This window comes from Pseudophryne corroboree, chromosome 2, assembly GCF_028390025.1.
Source record: "Pseudophryne corroboree isolate aPseCor3 chromosome 2, aPseCor3.hap2, whole genome shotgun sequence".
Classification (NCBI taxonomy): domain Eukaryota; kingdom Metazoa; phylum Chordata; class Amphibia; order Anura; family Myobatrachidae; genus Pseudophryne; species Pseudophryne corroboree.
Genome location: NC_086445.1, coordinates 988,770,293 through 988,788,928, shown reverse-complemented (window position 1 = coordinate 988,788,928; position 18,636 = coordinate 988,770,293). Strand labels below are relative to the sequence as shown.

At 43.8% G+C, this 18,636-nt stretch overlaps 1 protein-coding gene across 1 annotated transcript; it reads right to left on the bottom strand.

The window, feature by feature from the left end:
- Nucleotides 1–2,367: 2,367 nt before the first annotated feature.
- LOC135028690 (uncharacterized) lies at nucleotides 2,368–18,197 on the bottom strand. The gene is made up of 6 exons (XM_063953796.1): nucleotides 18,188–18,197; nucleotides 15,679–15,704; nucleotides 15,494–15,547; nucleotides 5,254–5,275; nucleotides 3,610–4,218; nucleotides 2,368–2,474 (listed from the first exon to the last, which is right to left on the bottom strand). Exons 1-6 carry the CDS (start codon nucleotides 18,195–18,197, stop codon nucleotides 2,368–2,370), a joined length of 828 nt encoding a protein of 275 aa, XP_063809866.1.
- Nucleotides 18,198–18,636: the final 439 nt, after the last annotated feature.

The following is an 18,636-nucleotide window of genomic DNA, read 5'->3' as shown; positions in this document are numbered from 1 at the left end:
AAGTGTGATTGACTTGGAGTTACATTGTGTTGTTTAATTGTTCCCTTTATTTTTTTGAGCAGTGTATATATATATATATATATATATATATATATTACTATGCATTTATTGCACACCCCGACAAAACGCTGGGGGCTGCAGGCTTAGATCTCAGGACCAGCTGCTTCTCCCACAGGCAGCTTTAGATTGCTTGCTCAGGAGTTAGTAGCTCCAAAAATATTTTTGTGTTAATCCTTAAAGGCAAAACTACAACTACTGTTTACAAAGACATAGGTGGTCATTCCGAGTTGTTCGCTCTTTATTTTTTTCTTGCAACGGAGCGATTAGTCGCTAATGCGCATGCGCAATGTCCGCAGTGCGACTGCGCCAAGTAAATTTGCTATGCAGTTAGGTATTTTACTCACGGCATTACGAGGTTTTTTCTTCGTTCTGGTGATCGTAATGTGATTGACAGGAAGTGGGTGTTTCTGGGCGGAAACAGGCCGTTTTATGGGATTGTGTGAAAAAACGCTACCGTTTCTGGGAAAAACGCGGGAGTGGCTGGAGAAACGGAGGAGTGTCTGGGTGAACGCTGGGTGTGTTTGTGACGTCAAACCAGGAACGACAAGCACTGAACTGATCGCAGATGCCGAGTAAGTGTGGAGCTACTCAGAAACTGCTAAGAAGTGTCTATTCGCTATTTTGCTAATCTTTCGTTCGCAATTTTGATAAGCTAAGATTCACTCCCAGTAGGCGGCGGCTTAGCGTGTGCAATGCTGCTAAAAGCAGCTTGCGAGCGAACAACTCGGAATGAGGGCCTTATTGTGATCAATGGGGGTAATTCCAAGTTGATCGCAGCAGGAAATTTTTTAGCAGTTAGGCAAAACCATATGCACTGCAGGGGGGGCAGATATAACGGTTCCGGTATGAATGGTCGACCATGTTATGGTCGACAGTCATTAGGTCGACCACTATTGGGCGACATTGACATGGTCGACATGGACACATGGTCGACACATGAAAATGGTCGACACATGAAAGGTCGACATATGAAAAGGTCGACATTAGTTTTTTAACTTTTTTTGTGTCGTTTTTTGCGTAAAGTGACTGGGAACCCCAATTAGTGCACCGCGTTCCCTCGCATGGCTCGCTTCGCTCGCCATGCTTCGGGCATGGTGCCTTCGCTCCGCTACCGCTTCGCTCGGCACACTTTACCGTTCCAATCGTAGTCCATGTGGATCGTAAAGTATGGAAAAGTTCCCCAAAAGAAAAAAAAGTTAAAAAACCCATGTCGACCTTTTCATGTGTCGACCTTTCATGTGCCGACCATTTTCACGTGTCGACCATGTGTCCATGTCGACCATGTCAATGTCGACCAATAGTGGTCGACCTAATGACTGTCGACCATAACATGGTCGACCATGTGAACGGATAGTTATAACATGTGCAGAGAGAGTTAGATTTGGGTGGGTTATTTTGTTTCTGTGCAGGGTAAATACTGGCTGGTTTATTTTTACACTGCAATTTAGATTGCAGATTGAACTCACCACACCCAAATCTATCTCTCTCTGCACATGTTATATCTGTCCCCCCTGCACTGCACATGGGGGGTCATTCCGAGTTGTTCGCTATTTTTTTCGTTCGCACAAGGTATGTGCAAAATTGCGAACATGTGGCAAAATTGCGAAATTCCGCCCCCAACGTTTCTTTGCTAATTCGTACGCAGTATTACACAAAGTGGGCGTATGCGAAATGACATCGCAGCAATGCGCAACCATCGCAGCAATGCGAAACCATCGCATTAACACATACTTCATCGTAAAAATCCAAAGTTTTAGTAGATTTACACATCCATCTTAAAAGTGCACACTTTTGCGGACAAACGCTCCACAATGGGTTTTTTTCCCTATTCAGTGGAATTACACCTTTCTGTTAAAAGTCCACAAGCCCTCCTCAATTACGAAACCAATTAGTGTAATTAATGACAATGGTCCTGACCAATTAAGTCTCCAAAGAATACCAGAAGAACACTTTGTAGCCATAATTGGCCATAAACATTGATGTTTAAAATTTACAAATATAGATATGGGAAATTTTCCTGGTCCAATGCAAATGTTTGAAGTATTGTGTATATGTGTAGTGTGTGAATAAATGTGTTTTCATGTATTTAGAATCCATAACCTCCTAATGTTTTTTTTTTTTTTTTTTAATTTTTGGTGTTGTATTTTTAAGAATTTAATCTTAAGTAAGATGTGTGAACTGTTTAAGGTCACCAATTTCTGCACGCCACGCATAAATAAACACAACACCCACTTAACTTCAACAATTTTTTATTTTATTTTTTTATTTTAAAGAAATTAAAATGAGAACAAAATGAAAATTAGAAAATTATAACAAATTTTCGATTGCCTCTATGTCGGCAATTACAGCCCTTAAATTGGCTTTTAGGCGTAATAAAAGTGCAGGCAAACTGGTGGGATCTCCAACTGCAGCATCTGAAAAGAAGAGTCAAAGAAAACATTACTAACTTACTCACATTACCTATTATACAAGCAGGGCACAAAGCACACTTTAATGCAGGCATGTCCAAACTGAGGCCCTCCAGCTGTTGTGAAACTACATATACCAGCATGCCTTGACACAGTTTTGGGGTCAGAGAATGCAAAACTGTGTCAGGGCATGCTGGGATGTGTAGTTTCTCAGCAGCTGGAGGGCCGCAGTTTGGACAGGCCTGCTTTAATGCCTAAGTGACTACATCATGGCTGTTTTAAGGATAAATCAGTAGCAGAACAACACACAAGCCTGCTCAGCAATGTTTTTTTGTTTATTTAAAGAAAGTGTACCACACCATGGGGTACATTTACTACTACGGGAGTTCTATTTAAGATGGGACGTTGACCATAGCAACCAATCAAATTATACATATTATCTTGTAGAAGTGGACAAAAAAAATACAAGTATAATCTTATTGGTTGCTATGGGCAACATCCCATGTAAAAGAGAACTACCATCTTAGTAAATGTTACACCATGTTGGCATTCATTCACATCTGGAGTGAAGAGAATTCAATTTTGGGGTGTTTGGCCTTGCATCATCACACTGCATATCAACATCTTCAGAAGGACAACATATCCTAGCATGCCCACACTCCCTGAAAGCCGACCATACTAAATAAGGTCAAACAGGTTTGGATAAATACAATAAGCATTTTGTGAGTCTAACTTTCACACCACAAATCATTGTGTTGTTAGGCTGGCTAACAAAGTGAAGCATGTGATTTGAAAGTGCAAACATTATGAATACACAGGCACAAGTGTAAAAGACTAACAACATACTAAACTCCACTCAGGTATAAATGTTAGCCTGAAAACCGAGCACATATAAACCATGTTGTCCTGGCAACCCTGTCGAACTAATGAGTGTCGACCTAGAGTGGACACACAAAACATTGCACACATAAACACTGTACATATAATGACACTCACAAAAATTTCAAGGAAACATGTAGACCATGAATAATAACACAAATATTTTTCCTTGGTACAAGATTTCCAACAGTACAACAGTGCATGTTTTGACATTGTAAGTGTAAGTAGGTAAACATTATTTTTAAAATGTTAAAACACTTACTTTCCTCTGCAACATGATGAACCCCACTAATTCCTTCAGGGGCTTCTTCTGCCCATTCACTGGGTGGGGAAGGCGGCTGGATGGGGGAAGGAGGCTGGATGGGGGAAGGAGGCTGGATGGGGGAAGGAGGAGGGATTGGGGAAGGAGGAGGGATGGGGGAAGGAGGAGGGATGGGGGAAGGAGGCTGGATGGGGGAAGGAGGAGGGATTGGGGATGTTATTTCAGAGGGTGGGTTTGATTGAGAGGGCGAGGGGGGCGGAGAGAGTGTTTGGCCAATAGAGGGTGAGGGGGGCTGAGAAGGGGAGTTGGAAGGAGAAGGAGAAGGGGACTGGGAAGGAGGAGAAGGGGGCACAGAAGGAGAAGGAGAAGGGGACTGGGAAGGAGGAGAAGGGGGCACAGAAGGAGAAGGAGAGGTGGGCTGAGAAGGGGACTGGGAAGGGGAGGGGGACTGGGAAGCTGAGGGGGACTGGGAAGCTGAGGTGGACTGGGAAGCTGAGGGGGACTGGGAAGGGGAGGGGGACTGGGAAGGGGAGGGGGACTGAGAAGGGGAGGGGGGCTGAGAAGGGGCCTGATCTTGCCTCCCTGCAGCAGCTTGCCGTTGTGGTAGTCCTAGAATGATATATGTATTATATTTTGTGTTGCATGTCAAATTTAATAAACACTATTTGACAATTACACTGTTCTGTCCCATGTAAAAGACACAGGGCTAACAATTTATATTTTTGTAAAAAATTAAATCTGTTGATGTTGTCCATAGCAACCAATCTGATTATACATAACATTTTTGAAGCTCATTACTGAATCTATTCCATTGAGTCATATTGATTGGTATAGGCAACATCACCAGATCTCTATTCAACCCACCTTATTATATTGACACCACTGATCAAGTTATGTGGTACAGTTTCCAGCCTGTGTAGCAATTCAGGACAACATGCACTTGTTTAGAATCACTTTGCTACAGTCAGTACTGCTTGCCCTAACCACACACACTGTCATATTTATTAAACTAGTTCAGTCAGTGTGGCAATTTACATACTATCACTCAGTGTAAATTTGCACAGTGTATGCTAATAATCTCTGTGTTATGTAATGTAACTTACTGCGTGCACGTAGTTGGCGTATTTGCTGGCGGAGCTCCGCCAACAGTTCAGGAGTCCTCCTGCGGAGATCACTCCATCTCCTCTCAAGTTGGATGATGGTCCGCCTGCTGCGGACGCGAGTCCTCAGTAGGTGGCGGGCCTCCGCGTAGGCCTCGCGCTTAACCCGATTTGGGATAAAGCGCCCTACGCGGCCTACGCGGCGGTCCATCACCGCTACCAGTACGCGGAGCTCCCGCCTGGTAAAAGGTGCTGCACGCATCATGGCAATGGCGTTTTCCTTATTTGGCCATATATTTATAGTGTGTGTTGGCATGTGATTGGTCAAAAATATATGCTGTCATTTAAATAAACTTTATTGATGTGTGCATTGACAAAACTTTATTGCTGGCTGCAGTGCTGTGAAGAGTAGACGGGTGTTCGCTAGAGCGGTAATACGCAGTCGCGGAAGTGTATGACAATAAACGCACCAATTACACACACACACACACACACACACACACACACACTTTTATGATAAAAATTAAAAAACCAGTGTACTCACCACTTTTTGTATGAGCAATCAGCTGCACAGTCACAAAGTGTTCAACATTTAGTATCATATGTTGTTGGATAATTTCAAGAAAACAGAATGGAAATTAAAAAAATTTGACTAAAATTTTGTACCAACTTAAAAAAAATGAAAGCAAAAACACACATTGTAAGGTTAACATGTTAGAATATTTACATAAACAAATAAGAATATATTCACACACACCAAAACAATTACACAATGAGCTTTCAATAGCTACCTTAATGACATCATAGCACAATTAACACAAACAGACAGTGATTTTCTATCTTAAAAATGTATAAAATAATATAAACTATACCTGAAATATTCTTGCACAATGCGTGCCCTTACTTCACTGCCCCTCCGGGAAACACTCCCCCCACCGTATCTCCGCCCAACCCCTGGCTCCTCATCAGGCAATTCCTCTGTTTGAGGAAGCTCCACGCGACTCCTTACAGCGATGTTGTGGAGGATAGCACAGGACCACTATTTTACTTGCCATCTCCGGCGAATACATGATGTCGCCACCAGTGCGGTGGAGCACACGAAAGCGTCCTTTAAGGACACCAATTGTGCGCTCCACCAGCTGTCTAGTGGCAGTAAGCGCGGAGTTAAATGCCGTCTGTGGTCCTGGCCTGGGCTTACGGTAAAGAGTCATGAGCCAGGGGGTGCAAGGATATCCACGGTCTCCTGTTTGATGAGAAGAAAATATTTTAAGTATAATATTATATTTGAAAAATATTATTGTTATAAAAATAAAAATAAAAACTCACCCAATAACCACATGTCTTGTCCTTGCCTCGATCTTAATCTCTGCCATATCCCTGATTGTCTAATTACATAGGCATCATGGGAGTTCCCCGGGAACTTCGCATTCAGGGACAGGATCTGGAGGGATGGCCCACAAACAACCATTACATTCAGAGAATGAAACAGTTTCCTGTTTCTATAAATTTCTTCATTATGTCTTGGTGGCACAATAGCTACATGTGTGCCATCCACAACCCCAATAACATGTGGGAAGCGACTACCACCTTCCTCAAATTGCCGCTTCACCACATCTAGGGCACCAAGATCCAAAGGCATAGCAATAAATTGCTTAACACGCTTGATGAAAGCCTGGCTGACACGCCGTAGGACCTTACTGAACTGGCCCTGCGACATGCCAACCAGATCTCCCACCACATGCTGGTATGAACCAGTGGCAACAAAATGTAACACAGCAAGGAATTGTGTCAATGGTGTTATTGCTGTAGGATACCGAATTGAAGGTTCAAGATCACTCTCTATTATGGAGAGAGTGTCTAGGATTAGATGAGGTGGCAGCCTGTATCTTCGCAAAACCACATCATCAGGCATGCCAAAAAGGAGGACACGGGTACGGAAAATTGGTGGCCTAGCACGCCTCCGTTGCCTTGGTTGATGAGGAGCCGGTTGCGGTTGGAGGGCTGGCAGCGGTTGGGGTGGGAGTGGTTCCGTGGGTTGGGGTGGGAGGGCTTCAGCAACCACAAAAATCGACATCACCAACTTAAAATGAAGGTAAGAATATTTTTAAAAAAACATAAATTCAAAACTAGAGATGAGTGGGTTCGGTTTCTCTGAATCCGAACCCGCCAGAACTTCATGTTTTTTTTCACGGGTCCGAGCGACTCGGATCTTCCCGCCTTGCTCGGTTAACCCGAGCGCGCCCGAACGTCATCATGACGCTGTCGGATTCTCGCGAGGCTCGGATTCTATCGCGAGACTCGGATTCTATATAAGGAGCCGCGCGTCGCCGCCATTTTCACACGTGCATTGAGATTGATAGGGAGAGGACGTGGCTGGCGTCCTCTCCATTTAGATTATAAGAGACTGAGAGAGATTTACTGGAGCTGACTAGGAGGAGTACTGTTACTGTAGAAGTGTAGAGACTGAGTGGAGAGAGTTTACTAGTGAGGACAGTGCAGTTTACTTTATAATCCGTTCTCTGCCTGAAAAAAGCGATACACAGCACACAGTGACTCAGTCACATACCATATCTGTGTGCACTGCTCAGGCTCAGGCCAGTGTGCTGCATCATCTATTATCTATATATAATATTATATATATCTGTCTGACTGCTCAGCTCACACAGCTTATAATTGTGGGGGAGACTGGGGAGCACTACTGCAGTGCCAGTTATAGGTTATAGCAGGAGCCAGGAGTACATAATATATTATATAGTGAGTGACCACCAGACACACAGTGCAGTTTATTTAATATATCCGTTCTCTGCCTGAAAAAAGCGATACACACAGTGACTCAGTCAGTCACATACCATATCTGTGTGCACTGCTCAGGCTCAGGCCAGTGTGCTGCATCATCTATATATATTATATATCTGTCTGACTGCTCAGCTCACACAGCTTATAATTGTGGGGGAGACTGGGGAGCACTACTGCAGTGCCAGTTATAGGTTATAGCAGGAGCCAGGAGTACATAATATTATATTAAAATTAAACAGTGCACACTTTTGCTGCAGGAGTGCCACTGCCAGTGTGACTAGTGACCAGTGACCTGACCACCAGTATATATAATATTAGTAGTATACTATCTCTTTATCAACCAGTCTATATTAGCAGCAGACACAGTACAGTGCGGTAGTTCACGGCTGTGGCTACCTCTGTGTCGGCACTCGGCAGCCCGTCCATAATTGTATATACCACCTAACCGTGGTTTTTTTTTCTTTCTTTATACATACATACTAGTTACGAGTATACTATCTCTTTATCAACCAGTCTATATATTAGCAGCAGACACAGTACAGTGCGGTAGTTCACGGCTGTGGCTACCTCTGTGTCGGCACTCGGCAGCCCGTCCATAATTGTATATACCACCTAACCGTGGTTTTTTTTTCTTTCTTTATACATACATACTAGTTACGAGTATACTATCTCTTTATCATCAACCAGTCTATATATTAGCAGCAGACACAGTACAGTGCGGTAGTTCACGGCTGTGGCTACCTCTGTGTCGGCACTCGGCAGCCCGTCCATAATTGTATATACCACCTAACCGTGGTTTTTTTTTTCTTTCTTTATACATACATACTAGTTACGAGTATACTATCTCTTTATCAACCAGTCTATATATTAGCAGCAGACACAGTACAGTGCGGTAGTTCACGGCTGTGGCTACCTCTGTGTCGGCACTCGGCAGCCCGTCCATAATTGTATATACCACCTAACCGTGGTTTTTTTTTCTTTCTTTATACATACATACTAGTTACGAGTATACTATCTCTTTATCAACCAGTCTATATATTAGCAGCAGACACAGTACAGTGCGGTAGTTCACGGCTGTGGCTACCTCTGTGTCGGCACTCGGCAGCCCGTCCATAATTGTATATACCACCTAACCGTGTTTTTTTTTTCTTTCTTTATACATACATACTAGTTACGAGTATACTATCTCTTTATCATCAACCAGTCTATATATTAGCAGCAGACACAGTACAGTGCGGTAGTTCACGGCTGTGGCTACCTCTGTGTCGGCACTCGGCAGCCCGTCCATAATTGTATATACCACCTAACCGTGGTTTTTTTTTTTTTCTTTATACATACATACTAGTTACGAGTATACTATATCTTTATCAACCAGTCTATATATTAGCAGCAGACACAGTACAGTGCGGTAGTTCACGGCTGTGGCTACCTCTGTGTCGGCACTCGGCAGCCCGTCCATAATTGTATATACCACCTAACCGTGGTTTTTTTTTCTTTCTTTATACATACATACTAGTTACGAGTATACTATCTCTTTATCAACCAGTCTATATATTAGCAGCAGACACAGTACAGTGCGGTAGTTCACGGCTGTGGCTACCTCTGTGTCGGCACTCGGCAGCCCGTCCATAATTGTATATACCACCTAACCGTGGTTTTTTTTTCTTTCTTTATACATACATATTAGTTACGAGTATACTATCTCTTTATCAACCAGTCTATATATTAGCAGCAGACACAGTACAGTGCGGTAGTTCACGGCTGTGGCTACCTCTGTGTCGGCACTCGGCAGCCCGTCCATAATTGTATATACCACCTAACCGTGGTTTTTTTTTCTTTCTTTATACATACATACTAGTTACGAGTATACTATCTCTTTATCAACCAGTCTATATATTAGCAGCAGACACAGTACAGTGCGGTAGTTCACGGCTGTGGCTACCTCTGTGTCGGCACTCGGCAGCCCGTCCATAATTGTATATACCACCTAACCGTGGTTTTTTTTTCTTTCTTTATACATACATACTAGTTACGAGTATACTATCTCTTTATCATCAACCAGTCTATATATTAGCAGCAGACACAGTACAGTGCGGTAGTTCACGGCTGTGGCTACCTCTGTGTCGGCACTCGGCAGCCCGTCCATAATTGTATATACCACCTAACCGTGGTTTTTTTTTCTTTCTTTATACATACATACTAGTTACGAGTATACTATCTCTTTATCAACCAGTCTATATATTAGCAGCAGACACAGTACAGTGCGGTAGTTCACGGCTGTGGCTACCTCTGTGTCGGCACTCGGCAGCCCGTCCATAATTGTATATACCACCTAACCGTGGTTTTTTTTCTTTCTTTATACATACATACTAGTTACGAGTATACTATCTCTTTATCAACCAGTCTATATATTAGCAGCAGACACAGTACAGTGCGGTAGTTCACGGCTGTGGCTACCTCTGTGTCGGCACTCGGCAGCCCGTCCATAATTGTATATACCACCTAACCGTGGTTTTTTTTTCTTTCTTTATACATACATACTAGTTACGAGTATACTATCTCTTTATCATCAACCAGTCTATATATTAGCAGCAGACACAGTACAGTGCGGTAGTTCACGGCTGTGGCTACCTCTGTGTCGGCACTCGGCAGCCCGTCCATAATTGTATATACCACCTAACCGTGGTTTTTTTTTCTTTCTTTATACATACATACTAGTTACGAGTATACTATCTCTTTATCAACCAGTCTATATATTAGCAGCAGACACAGTACAGTGCGGTAGTTCACGGCTGTGGCTACCTCTGTGTCGGCACTCGGCAGCCCGTCCATAATTGTATATACCACCTAACCGTGGTTTTTTTTTCTTTCTTTATACATACATACTAGTTACGAGTATACTATCTCTTTATCAACCAGTCTATATATTAGCAGCAGACACAGTACAGTGCGGTAGTTCACGGCTGTGGCTACCTCTGTGTCGGCACTCGGCAGCCCGTACATAATTGTATATACCACCTAACCGTGGTTTTTTTTTCTTTCTTTATACATACATACTAGTTACGAGTATACTATCTCTTTATCAACCAGTCTATATATTAGCAGCAGACACAGTACAGTGCGGTAGTTCACGGCTGTGGCTACCTCTGTGTCGGCACTCGGCAGCCCGTCCATAATTGTATATACCACCTAACCGTGTTTTTTTTTTCTTTCTTTATACATACATACATACTAGTTACGAGTATACTATCTCTTTATCATCAACCAGTCTATATATTAGCAGCAGACACAGTACAGTGCGGTAGTTCACGGCTGTGGCTACCTCTGTGTCGGCACTCGGCAGCCCGTCCATAATTGTATATACCACCTAACCGTGGTTTTTTTTTCTTTCTTTATACATACATACTAGTTACGAGTATACTATCTCTTTATCAACCAGTCTATATATTAGCAGCAGACACAGTACAGTGCGGTAGTTCACGGCTGTGGCTACCTCTGTGTCGGCACTCGGCAGCCCGTCCATAATTGTATACTAGTATCCAATCCATCCATCTCCATTGTTTACCTGAGGTGCCTTTTAGTTGTGCCTATTAAAATATGGAGAACAAAAATGTTGAGGTTCCAAAATTAGGGAAAGATCAAGATCCACTTCCACCTCGTGCTGAAGCTGCTGCCACTAGTCATGGCCGAGACGATGAAATGCCAGCAACGTCGTCTGCCAAGGCCGATGCCCAATGTCATAGTACAGAGCATGTCAAATCCAAAACACCAAATATCAGTAAAAAAAAGGACTCCAAAACCTAAAATAAAATTGTCGGAGGAGAAGCGTAAACTTGCCAATATGCCATTTACCACACGGAGTGGCAAGGAACGGCTGAGGCCCTGGCCTATGTTCATGGCTAGTGGTTCAGCTTCACATGAGGATGGAAGCACTCAGCCTCTCGCTAGAAAAATGAAAAGACTCAAGCTGGCAAAAGCAGCACAGCAAAGAACTGTGCATTCTTCGAAATCCCAAATCCACAAGGAGAGTCCAATTGTGTCGGTTGCGATGCCTGACCTTCCCAACACTGGACGTGAAGAGCATGCGCCTTCCACCATTTGCACGCCCCCTGCAAGTGCTGGAAGGAGCACCCGCAGTCCAGTTCCTGATAGTCAGATTGAAGATGTCAGTGTTGAAGTACACCAGGATGAGGAGGATATGGGTGTTGCTGGCGCTGGGGAGGAAATTGACCAGGAGGATTCTGATGGTGAGGTGGTTTGTTTAAGTCAGGCACCCGGGGAGACACCTGTTGTCCGTGGGAGGAATATGGCCGTTGACATGCCAGGTGAAAATACCAAAAAAATCAGCTCTTCGGTGTGGAGGTATTTCACCAGAAATGCGGACAACAGGTGTCAAGCCGTGTGTTCCCTTTGTCAAGCTGTAATAAGTAGGGGTAAGGACGTTAACCACCTCGGAACATCCTCCCTTATACGTCACCTGCAGCGCATTCATAATAAGTCAGTGACAAGTTCAAAAACTTTGGGTGACAGCGGAAGCAGTCCACTGACCAGTAAATCCCTTCCTCTTGTAACCAAGCTCACGCAAACCACCCCACCAACTCCCTCAGTGTCAATTTCCTCCTTCCCCAGGAATGCCAATAGTCCTGCAGGCCATGTCACTGGCAATTCTGACGAGTCCTCTCCTGCCTGGGATTCCTCCGATGCATCCTTGCGTGTAACGCCTACTGCTGCTGGCGCTGCTGTTGTTGCCGCTGGGAGTCGATGGTCATCCCAGAGGGGAAGTCGTAAGCCCACTTGTACTACTTCCAGTAAGCAATTGACTGTTCAACAGTCCTTTGCGAGGAAGATGAAATATCACAGCAGTCATCCTACTGCAAAGCGGATAACTGAGTCCTTGACAACTATGTTGGTGTTAGACGTGCGTCCGGTATCCGCCGTTAGTTCACAGGGAACTAGACAATTTATTGAGGCAGTGTGCCCCCGTTACCAAATACCATCTAGGTTCCACTTCTCTAGGCAGGCGATACCGAGAATGTACACGGACGTCAGAAAAAGACTCACCAGTGTCCTAAAAAATGCAGTTGTACCCAATGTCCACTTAACCACGGACATGTGGACAAGTGGAGCAGGGCAGGGTCAGGACTATATGACTGTGACAGCCCACTGGGTAGATGTATGGACTCCCGCCGCAAGAACAGCAGCGGCGGCACCAGTAGCAGCATCTCGCAAACGCCAACTCTTTCCTAGGCAGGCTACGCTTTGTATCACCGCTTTCCAGAATACGCACACAGCTGAAAACCTCTTACGGCAACTGAGGAAGATCATCGCGGAATGGCTTACCCCAATTGGACTCTCCTGTGGATTTGTGGCATCGGACAACGCCAGCAATATTGTGTGTGCATTAAATATGGGCAAATTCCAGCACGTCCCATGTTTTGCACATACCTTGAATTTGGTGGTGCAGAATTTTTTAAAAAACGACAGGGGCGTGCAAGAGATGCTGTCGGTGGCCAGAAAAATTGCGGGACACTTTCGGCGTACAGGCACCACGTACAGAAGACTGGAGCACCACCAAAAACTACTGAACCTGCCCTGCCATCATCTGAAGCAAGAAGTGGTAACGAGGTGGAATTCAACCCTCTATATGCTTCAGAGGTTGGAGGAGCAGCAAAAGGCCATTCAAGCCTATACAATTCAGCACGATATAGTAGGTGGAATGCACCTGTCTCAAGTGCAGTGGAGAATGATTTCAACGTTGTGCAAGGTTCTGATGCCCTTTGAACTTGCCACACGTGAAGTCAGTTCAGACACTGCCAGCCTGAGTCAGGTCATTCCCCTCATCAGGCTTTTGCAGAAGAAGCTGGAGGCATTGAAGAAGGAGCTAAAAGGGAGCGATTCCGCTAGGCATGTGGGACTTGTGGATGCAGCCCTTAATTCGCTTAACAAGGATTCACGGGTGGTCAATCTGTTGAAATCAGAGCACTACATTTTGGCCACCGTGCTCGATCCTAGATTTAAAGCCTACCTTGGATCTCTCTTTCCGGCAGACACAGGTCTGCTGGGGTTGAAAGACCTGCTGGTGACAAAATTGTCAAGTCAAGCGGAACGCGACCTGTCAACATCTCCTCCTTCACATTCTCCCGCAACTGGGGGTGCGAGGAAAAGGCTCAGAATTCCGAGCCCACCCGCTGGCGGTGATGCAGGGCAGTCTGGAGCGACTGCTGATGCTGACATCTGGTCCGGACTGAAGGACCTGACAACGATTACGGACATGTCGTCTACTGTCACTGCATATGATTCTCTCAACATTGATAGAATGGTGGAGGATTATATGAGTGACCGCATCCAAGTAGGCACGTCACACAGTCCGTACTTATACTGGCAGGAAAAAGAGGCAATTTGGAGGCCCTTGCACAAACTGGCTTTATTCTACCTAAGTTGCCCTCCCACAAGTGTGTACTCCGAAAGAGTGTTTAGTGCCGCCGCTCACCTTGTCAGCAATCGGCGTACGAGGTTACATCCAGAAAATGTGGAGAAGATGATGTTCATTAAAATGAATTATAATCAATTCCTCCGCGGTGACATTGACCAGCAGCAATTGCCTCCACAAAGTACACAGGGAGCTGAGATGGTGGATTCCAGTGGGGACGAATTGATAATCTGTGAGGAGGGGGATGTACACGGTGATATATTGGAGGGTGAAGATGAGGTGGACATCTTGCCTCTGTAGAGCCAGTTTGTGCAAGGAGAGATTAATTGCTTCTTTTTTGGGGGGGGTCCAAACCAACCCGTCATATCAGTCACAGTCGTGTGGCAGACCCTGTCACTGAAATGATGGGTTGGTTAAAGTGTGCATGTCCTATTTTGTTTATACAACATAAGGGTGGGTGGGAGGGCCCAAGGACAATTCCATCTTGCACCTCTTTTTTCTTTTCTTTTTCTTTGCATCATGTGCTGATTGGGGAGGGTTTTTTGGAAGGGACATCCTGCGTGACACTGCAGTGCCACTCCTAGATGGGCCCGGTGTTTGTGTCGGCCACTAGGGTCGCTTATCTTACTCACACAGCTACCTCATTGCGCCTCTTTTTTTCTTTGCATCATGTGCTGTTTGGGGAGGGTTTTTTGGAAGGGACATCCTGCGTGACACTGCAGTGCCACTCCTAGATGGGCCCGGTGTTTGTGTCGGCCACTAGGGTCGCTTATCTTACTCACACAGCGACCTCGGTGCAAATTTTAGGACTAAAAATAATATTGTGAGGTGTGAGGTATTCAGAATAGACTGAAAATGAGTGTAAATTATGGTTTTTGAGGTTAATAATACTTTGGGATCAAAATGACCCCCAAATTCTATGATTTAAGCTGTTTTTTAGTGTTTTTTGAAAAAAACACCCGAATCCAAAGCACACCCGAATCCGACAAAAAAATTTGGTGAGGTTTTGCCAAAACGCGTTCGAACCCAAAACACGGCCGCGGAACCGAACCCAAAACCAAAACACAAAACCCGAAAAATTTCAGGCGCTCATCTCTATTCAAAACACACATTGTCATCCATAATCAAAGTCAAAGTGTATGGGTGTTAACTTACTGCAGGAGCATACGACATTTCTTCAGGAATAAATGACGGGACAAAATTTCAAAATTGGAAACAAAAGTGAAAAAAAAAAATAGCTAAGTATTTCAAACATAGGTTAACATCACAATTACAAAAGTTTGAAAGATTACAAACATACCCATATAATAACAGCAACAATATATATTATAACAACTAAGTATGAATAATGTAACTGAGTTTTATAATTAGATCCTAAATATTAAAAAAGGGGTCCCTTTAGTAGCTATTACAGCCAAGACCAGCCCTACTTTGAGCATAATAAAAACTTGGAAACATCCAAAATCATATTTCAAAAAAACATTAATGTGCCAAAAAACATAAGATACACACTTTTTACACACACATACTCCAGGACACACAGGGATAGGGTACTTACCTGCTCAATAAATGGCAAGTCACTTGCTGCAGATAATTCCAAAAATAAAAATGGCTAATTGCCCACAAACAAAATAAGGATACTTTCTCCAAATAACTGACACCTACAAGAGACACACAAGGAGGCTAAGAGATCATATAGACAATTACCAAAAAGAATAAAAAACACAGGGATAGGGTACTTACCTGCTCAATTAATGGCAAGTCACTTGCTGCAGATAAATCCAAAAATAAAAATGGCTAATTGCCCACAAACAAAATAAGGATACTTTCTCCAAATAACTGACACCTACAAGAGACACACAAGGAGGCTAATAGCACAAAAAAACTGGCTAACAAATATAACATACACACTGTAAAGTACAGGTTAAAAAAAAAACATATGTCATACTAATCCTTTTAAATAACAAACATATATCCTCCCAAATACAGAAACCCACCTCCATTGCACCACCAAACATACTTGCCTTTACAAATGACTAATGAAGAAATACTCACAAACGAAACTTCGCAAAAAAAGCGCACTACGCTCTACATGCTATAAGCTAATAAACGGACATCTGTATGCTTGACAATGCAAAAAATACTCACTCTGCAAAGTACAAAAGACGACCACCTTCTCTGACAAAACACACCAGCTACTTTCATCATACACCCACTCACACAGCTTGCAAACCAGGCCCTTAAATAAGCAGTACAATCAGTCACACTATTAGCATAATTTACACCTGTGTGAATTTACGCTGCGCACGTACCTATAAAAACTTACACACCTGTGCGTCCAAACATGTCATTACCAACATGGCTACTCGTGAGTTTTTAGCAGCAGAGATGGACCGCTTGCAGCGGCAGCAGGCAGAATTGGCACAAAGACGTATCGCATTGCAGCGGCGAATGCTGGAATCCGCCTCTGCGGATTCTGAAGAAGCAGGACTCAGTACTAGAGACATTCCAGCTTCTGATACCCAACAGTTAAGTGGGGTTACCCTTCCAGACACACATACTGGGCAAACTGAGGGAGATTCAGCATTAGCCACACAACAACAACATACAGAAGCTGCTAGTGACGAGGAAGAGGGTGAGGAGCAACAGGACCAAAGCTCACAGGCTACTTCAAGACGTAAAAAAAGGCAGCCACCATTCACTAAGAGGGAGTTGCGTGTTTTGGTCATGCAGGCCATGTCAAAAATACATAGAGGACCGAAAAACATGGGTGCTGCTACGAAAGAACGCATCTGGAGGGACATCACTCATTCTGTGAATGAAGTCGGCTCTATCGTCCGAACATCACAGGAAGTTAGACGACGGTAAGTGCATCTTGGCAGTCCATTATCTGTGCTAAGTAGTCTTCAAAAGGTAGTTACATGTGATGTTGTGTATAGCAAACAAAAGCAGAACATGTGTCCTATATATTATTACCAAAAATATTAATACTCTACCTTGCCCCTATTTTTCAAAACATATGTAGTTGGGCCGACTTCAAATCCCGCCTGAAGGGCAAGAGGGCTGCGGAGTGGAATGCCTCAAGGGCTACAGGTGGAGGACCAGCTGTCGCTGTGGAGTATACAGAGTTGGAGGAGATAGCGATGGACTCTGTGAGTTATGAGGAGGGGCAAGGAGTGTCTCATATGGACACGGACCTGCCTGAAATCCTGACGGCACATGACTTGCCAGGTAAGTTTACACACATATTTTATTTTGGATTTTTTGTAAAATACAAAAGTCTCATATTATTTTTTTCTACTCTTTTTCCCACACATTCTTCTATTTGCTTTGCACATAACACAGCACAGGAGGGTTATGTGGCTGAGGCTGAGGTGGAGGGACCTAGTGGCTCGGGTAGTGTGGGACCCCAAATCCCACCTATCCAGGTTCCAACTGGCCCCCCCACCCAACCCTCTGCTATCCCAGGGATCCTGCTTGAAATTGCTAGGTATGGTGAGAGCCTAAATGCATTTCAGGACAGGATGATCCGGGAGGTAAGCCAGATAGCTGACCGGCTCACTGAGCACAGAACCAGTGTGGAGCAAGGTGTGGCTCAACTCTGCCAAGGTCTGGCAGAGATCAGGCAGGGACAAGATCAACTTGCCTCCTCATTCCAAAGCCTTGCAAATAACATCTTGCAAGGGCTCCAGGCCATCGCTGTCTCCCTTGCCCACAGTGGCAGAGAGCCAGCCACACCGGCTCCCTCCCCTGCCCCTGCCCAGGAAGAAGATCCCACTGGGCAGGGCCCACGAAGGTCGCTCCGCAGACCAAGCCAAGAAGAACAGCATCAGGCGGGGAAAAAAAGAAGAAAGTGATGTCTCTCCAGATGGGCAGCACCCATGTTTTACATGTTGTCTCTATGTATTTTTTGTGTAGGCTTGTGTGGCCAGAATGGCTAACTCCCTCTTAGTGAAATGTATTATTTGTTTTTTGAGATATTTGTAGCCTGTGAGCTTTTTTCCAAGTCCACCAGAGCCATCTTCCTCATCCTAGTGTGCTGTGTATTGTTGTGTGTGTGTGGTGGCTCATGAATCTTTCTCAGTTCCCCAAATATATTTGTCTGGCAGGGTGTTTACACCATATTATTATTTTTTTTCCCAAAATATTATTTTGTCAGAAGCTGGAGTTTCCCTAGTACTGAGTTCTGCTATGTCATTTGTGTCAATGCCATCTGCTTGCTGCTTGGTCCATCTTTGCCTGTGATACTCACCTGTAGCCATGTTGTTTTGATCTCGAAATATATTACAGTAGTAATAAATTACTGTTAAAATAAAAAATGTGTCCTTTATTTAAGTTAATGCATTATGTTAATCTTAGTCCTTGAAAGTTTAGCAAAGCATATAGACACTTGGGGAACAAGGAAAAAAATAAAAACAAAAAACAAAAAAAAATTGCATCTTGAAAAATGCAACAGGTTTGACTTGCAACACACTTTAATTGCCATATTACAAAAAAACACACAACTCAGGTTTGGTATTACTATGGGCAACAGGACAGAAATTTAAACCTTGACAGATATTCAAAACAAATATAAAAGTTTTATGTTAAGTGTATGCTGCATTATGTTGGTCCTGATATTTGGGATATACAAAGGTAACATTTTATGTAGTTTAGATGTTGCTGATGTAGTTTATAAGTTTGGTTAATTTCAGTTGTTTG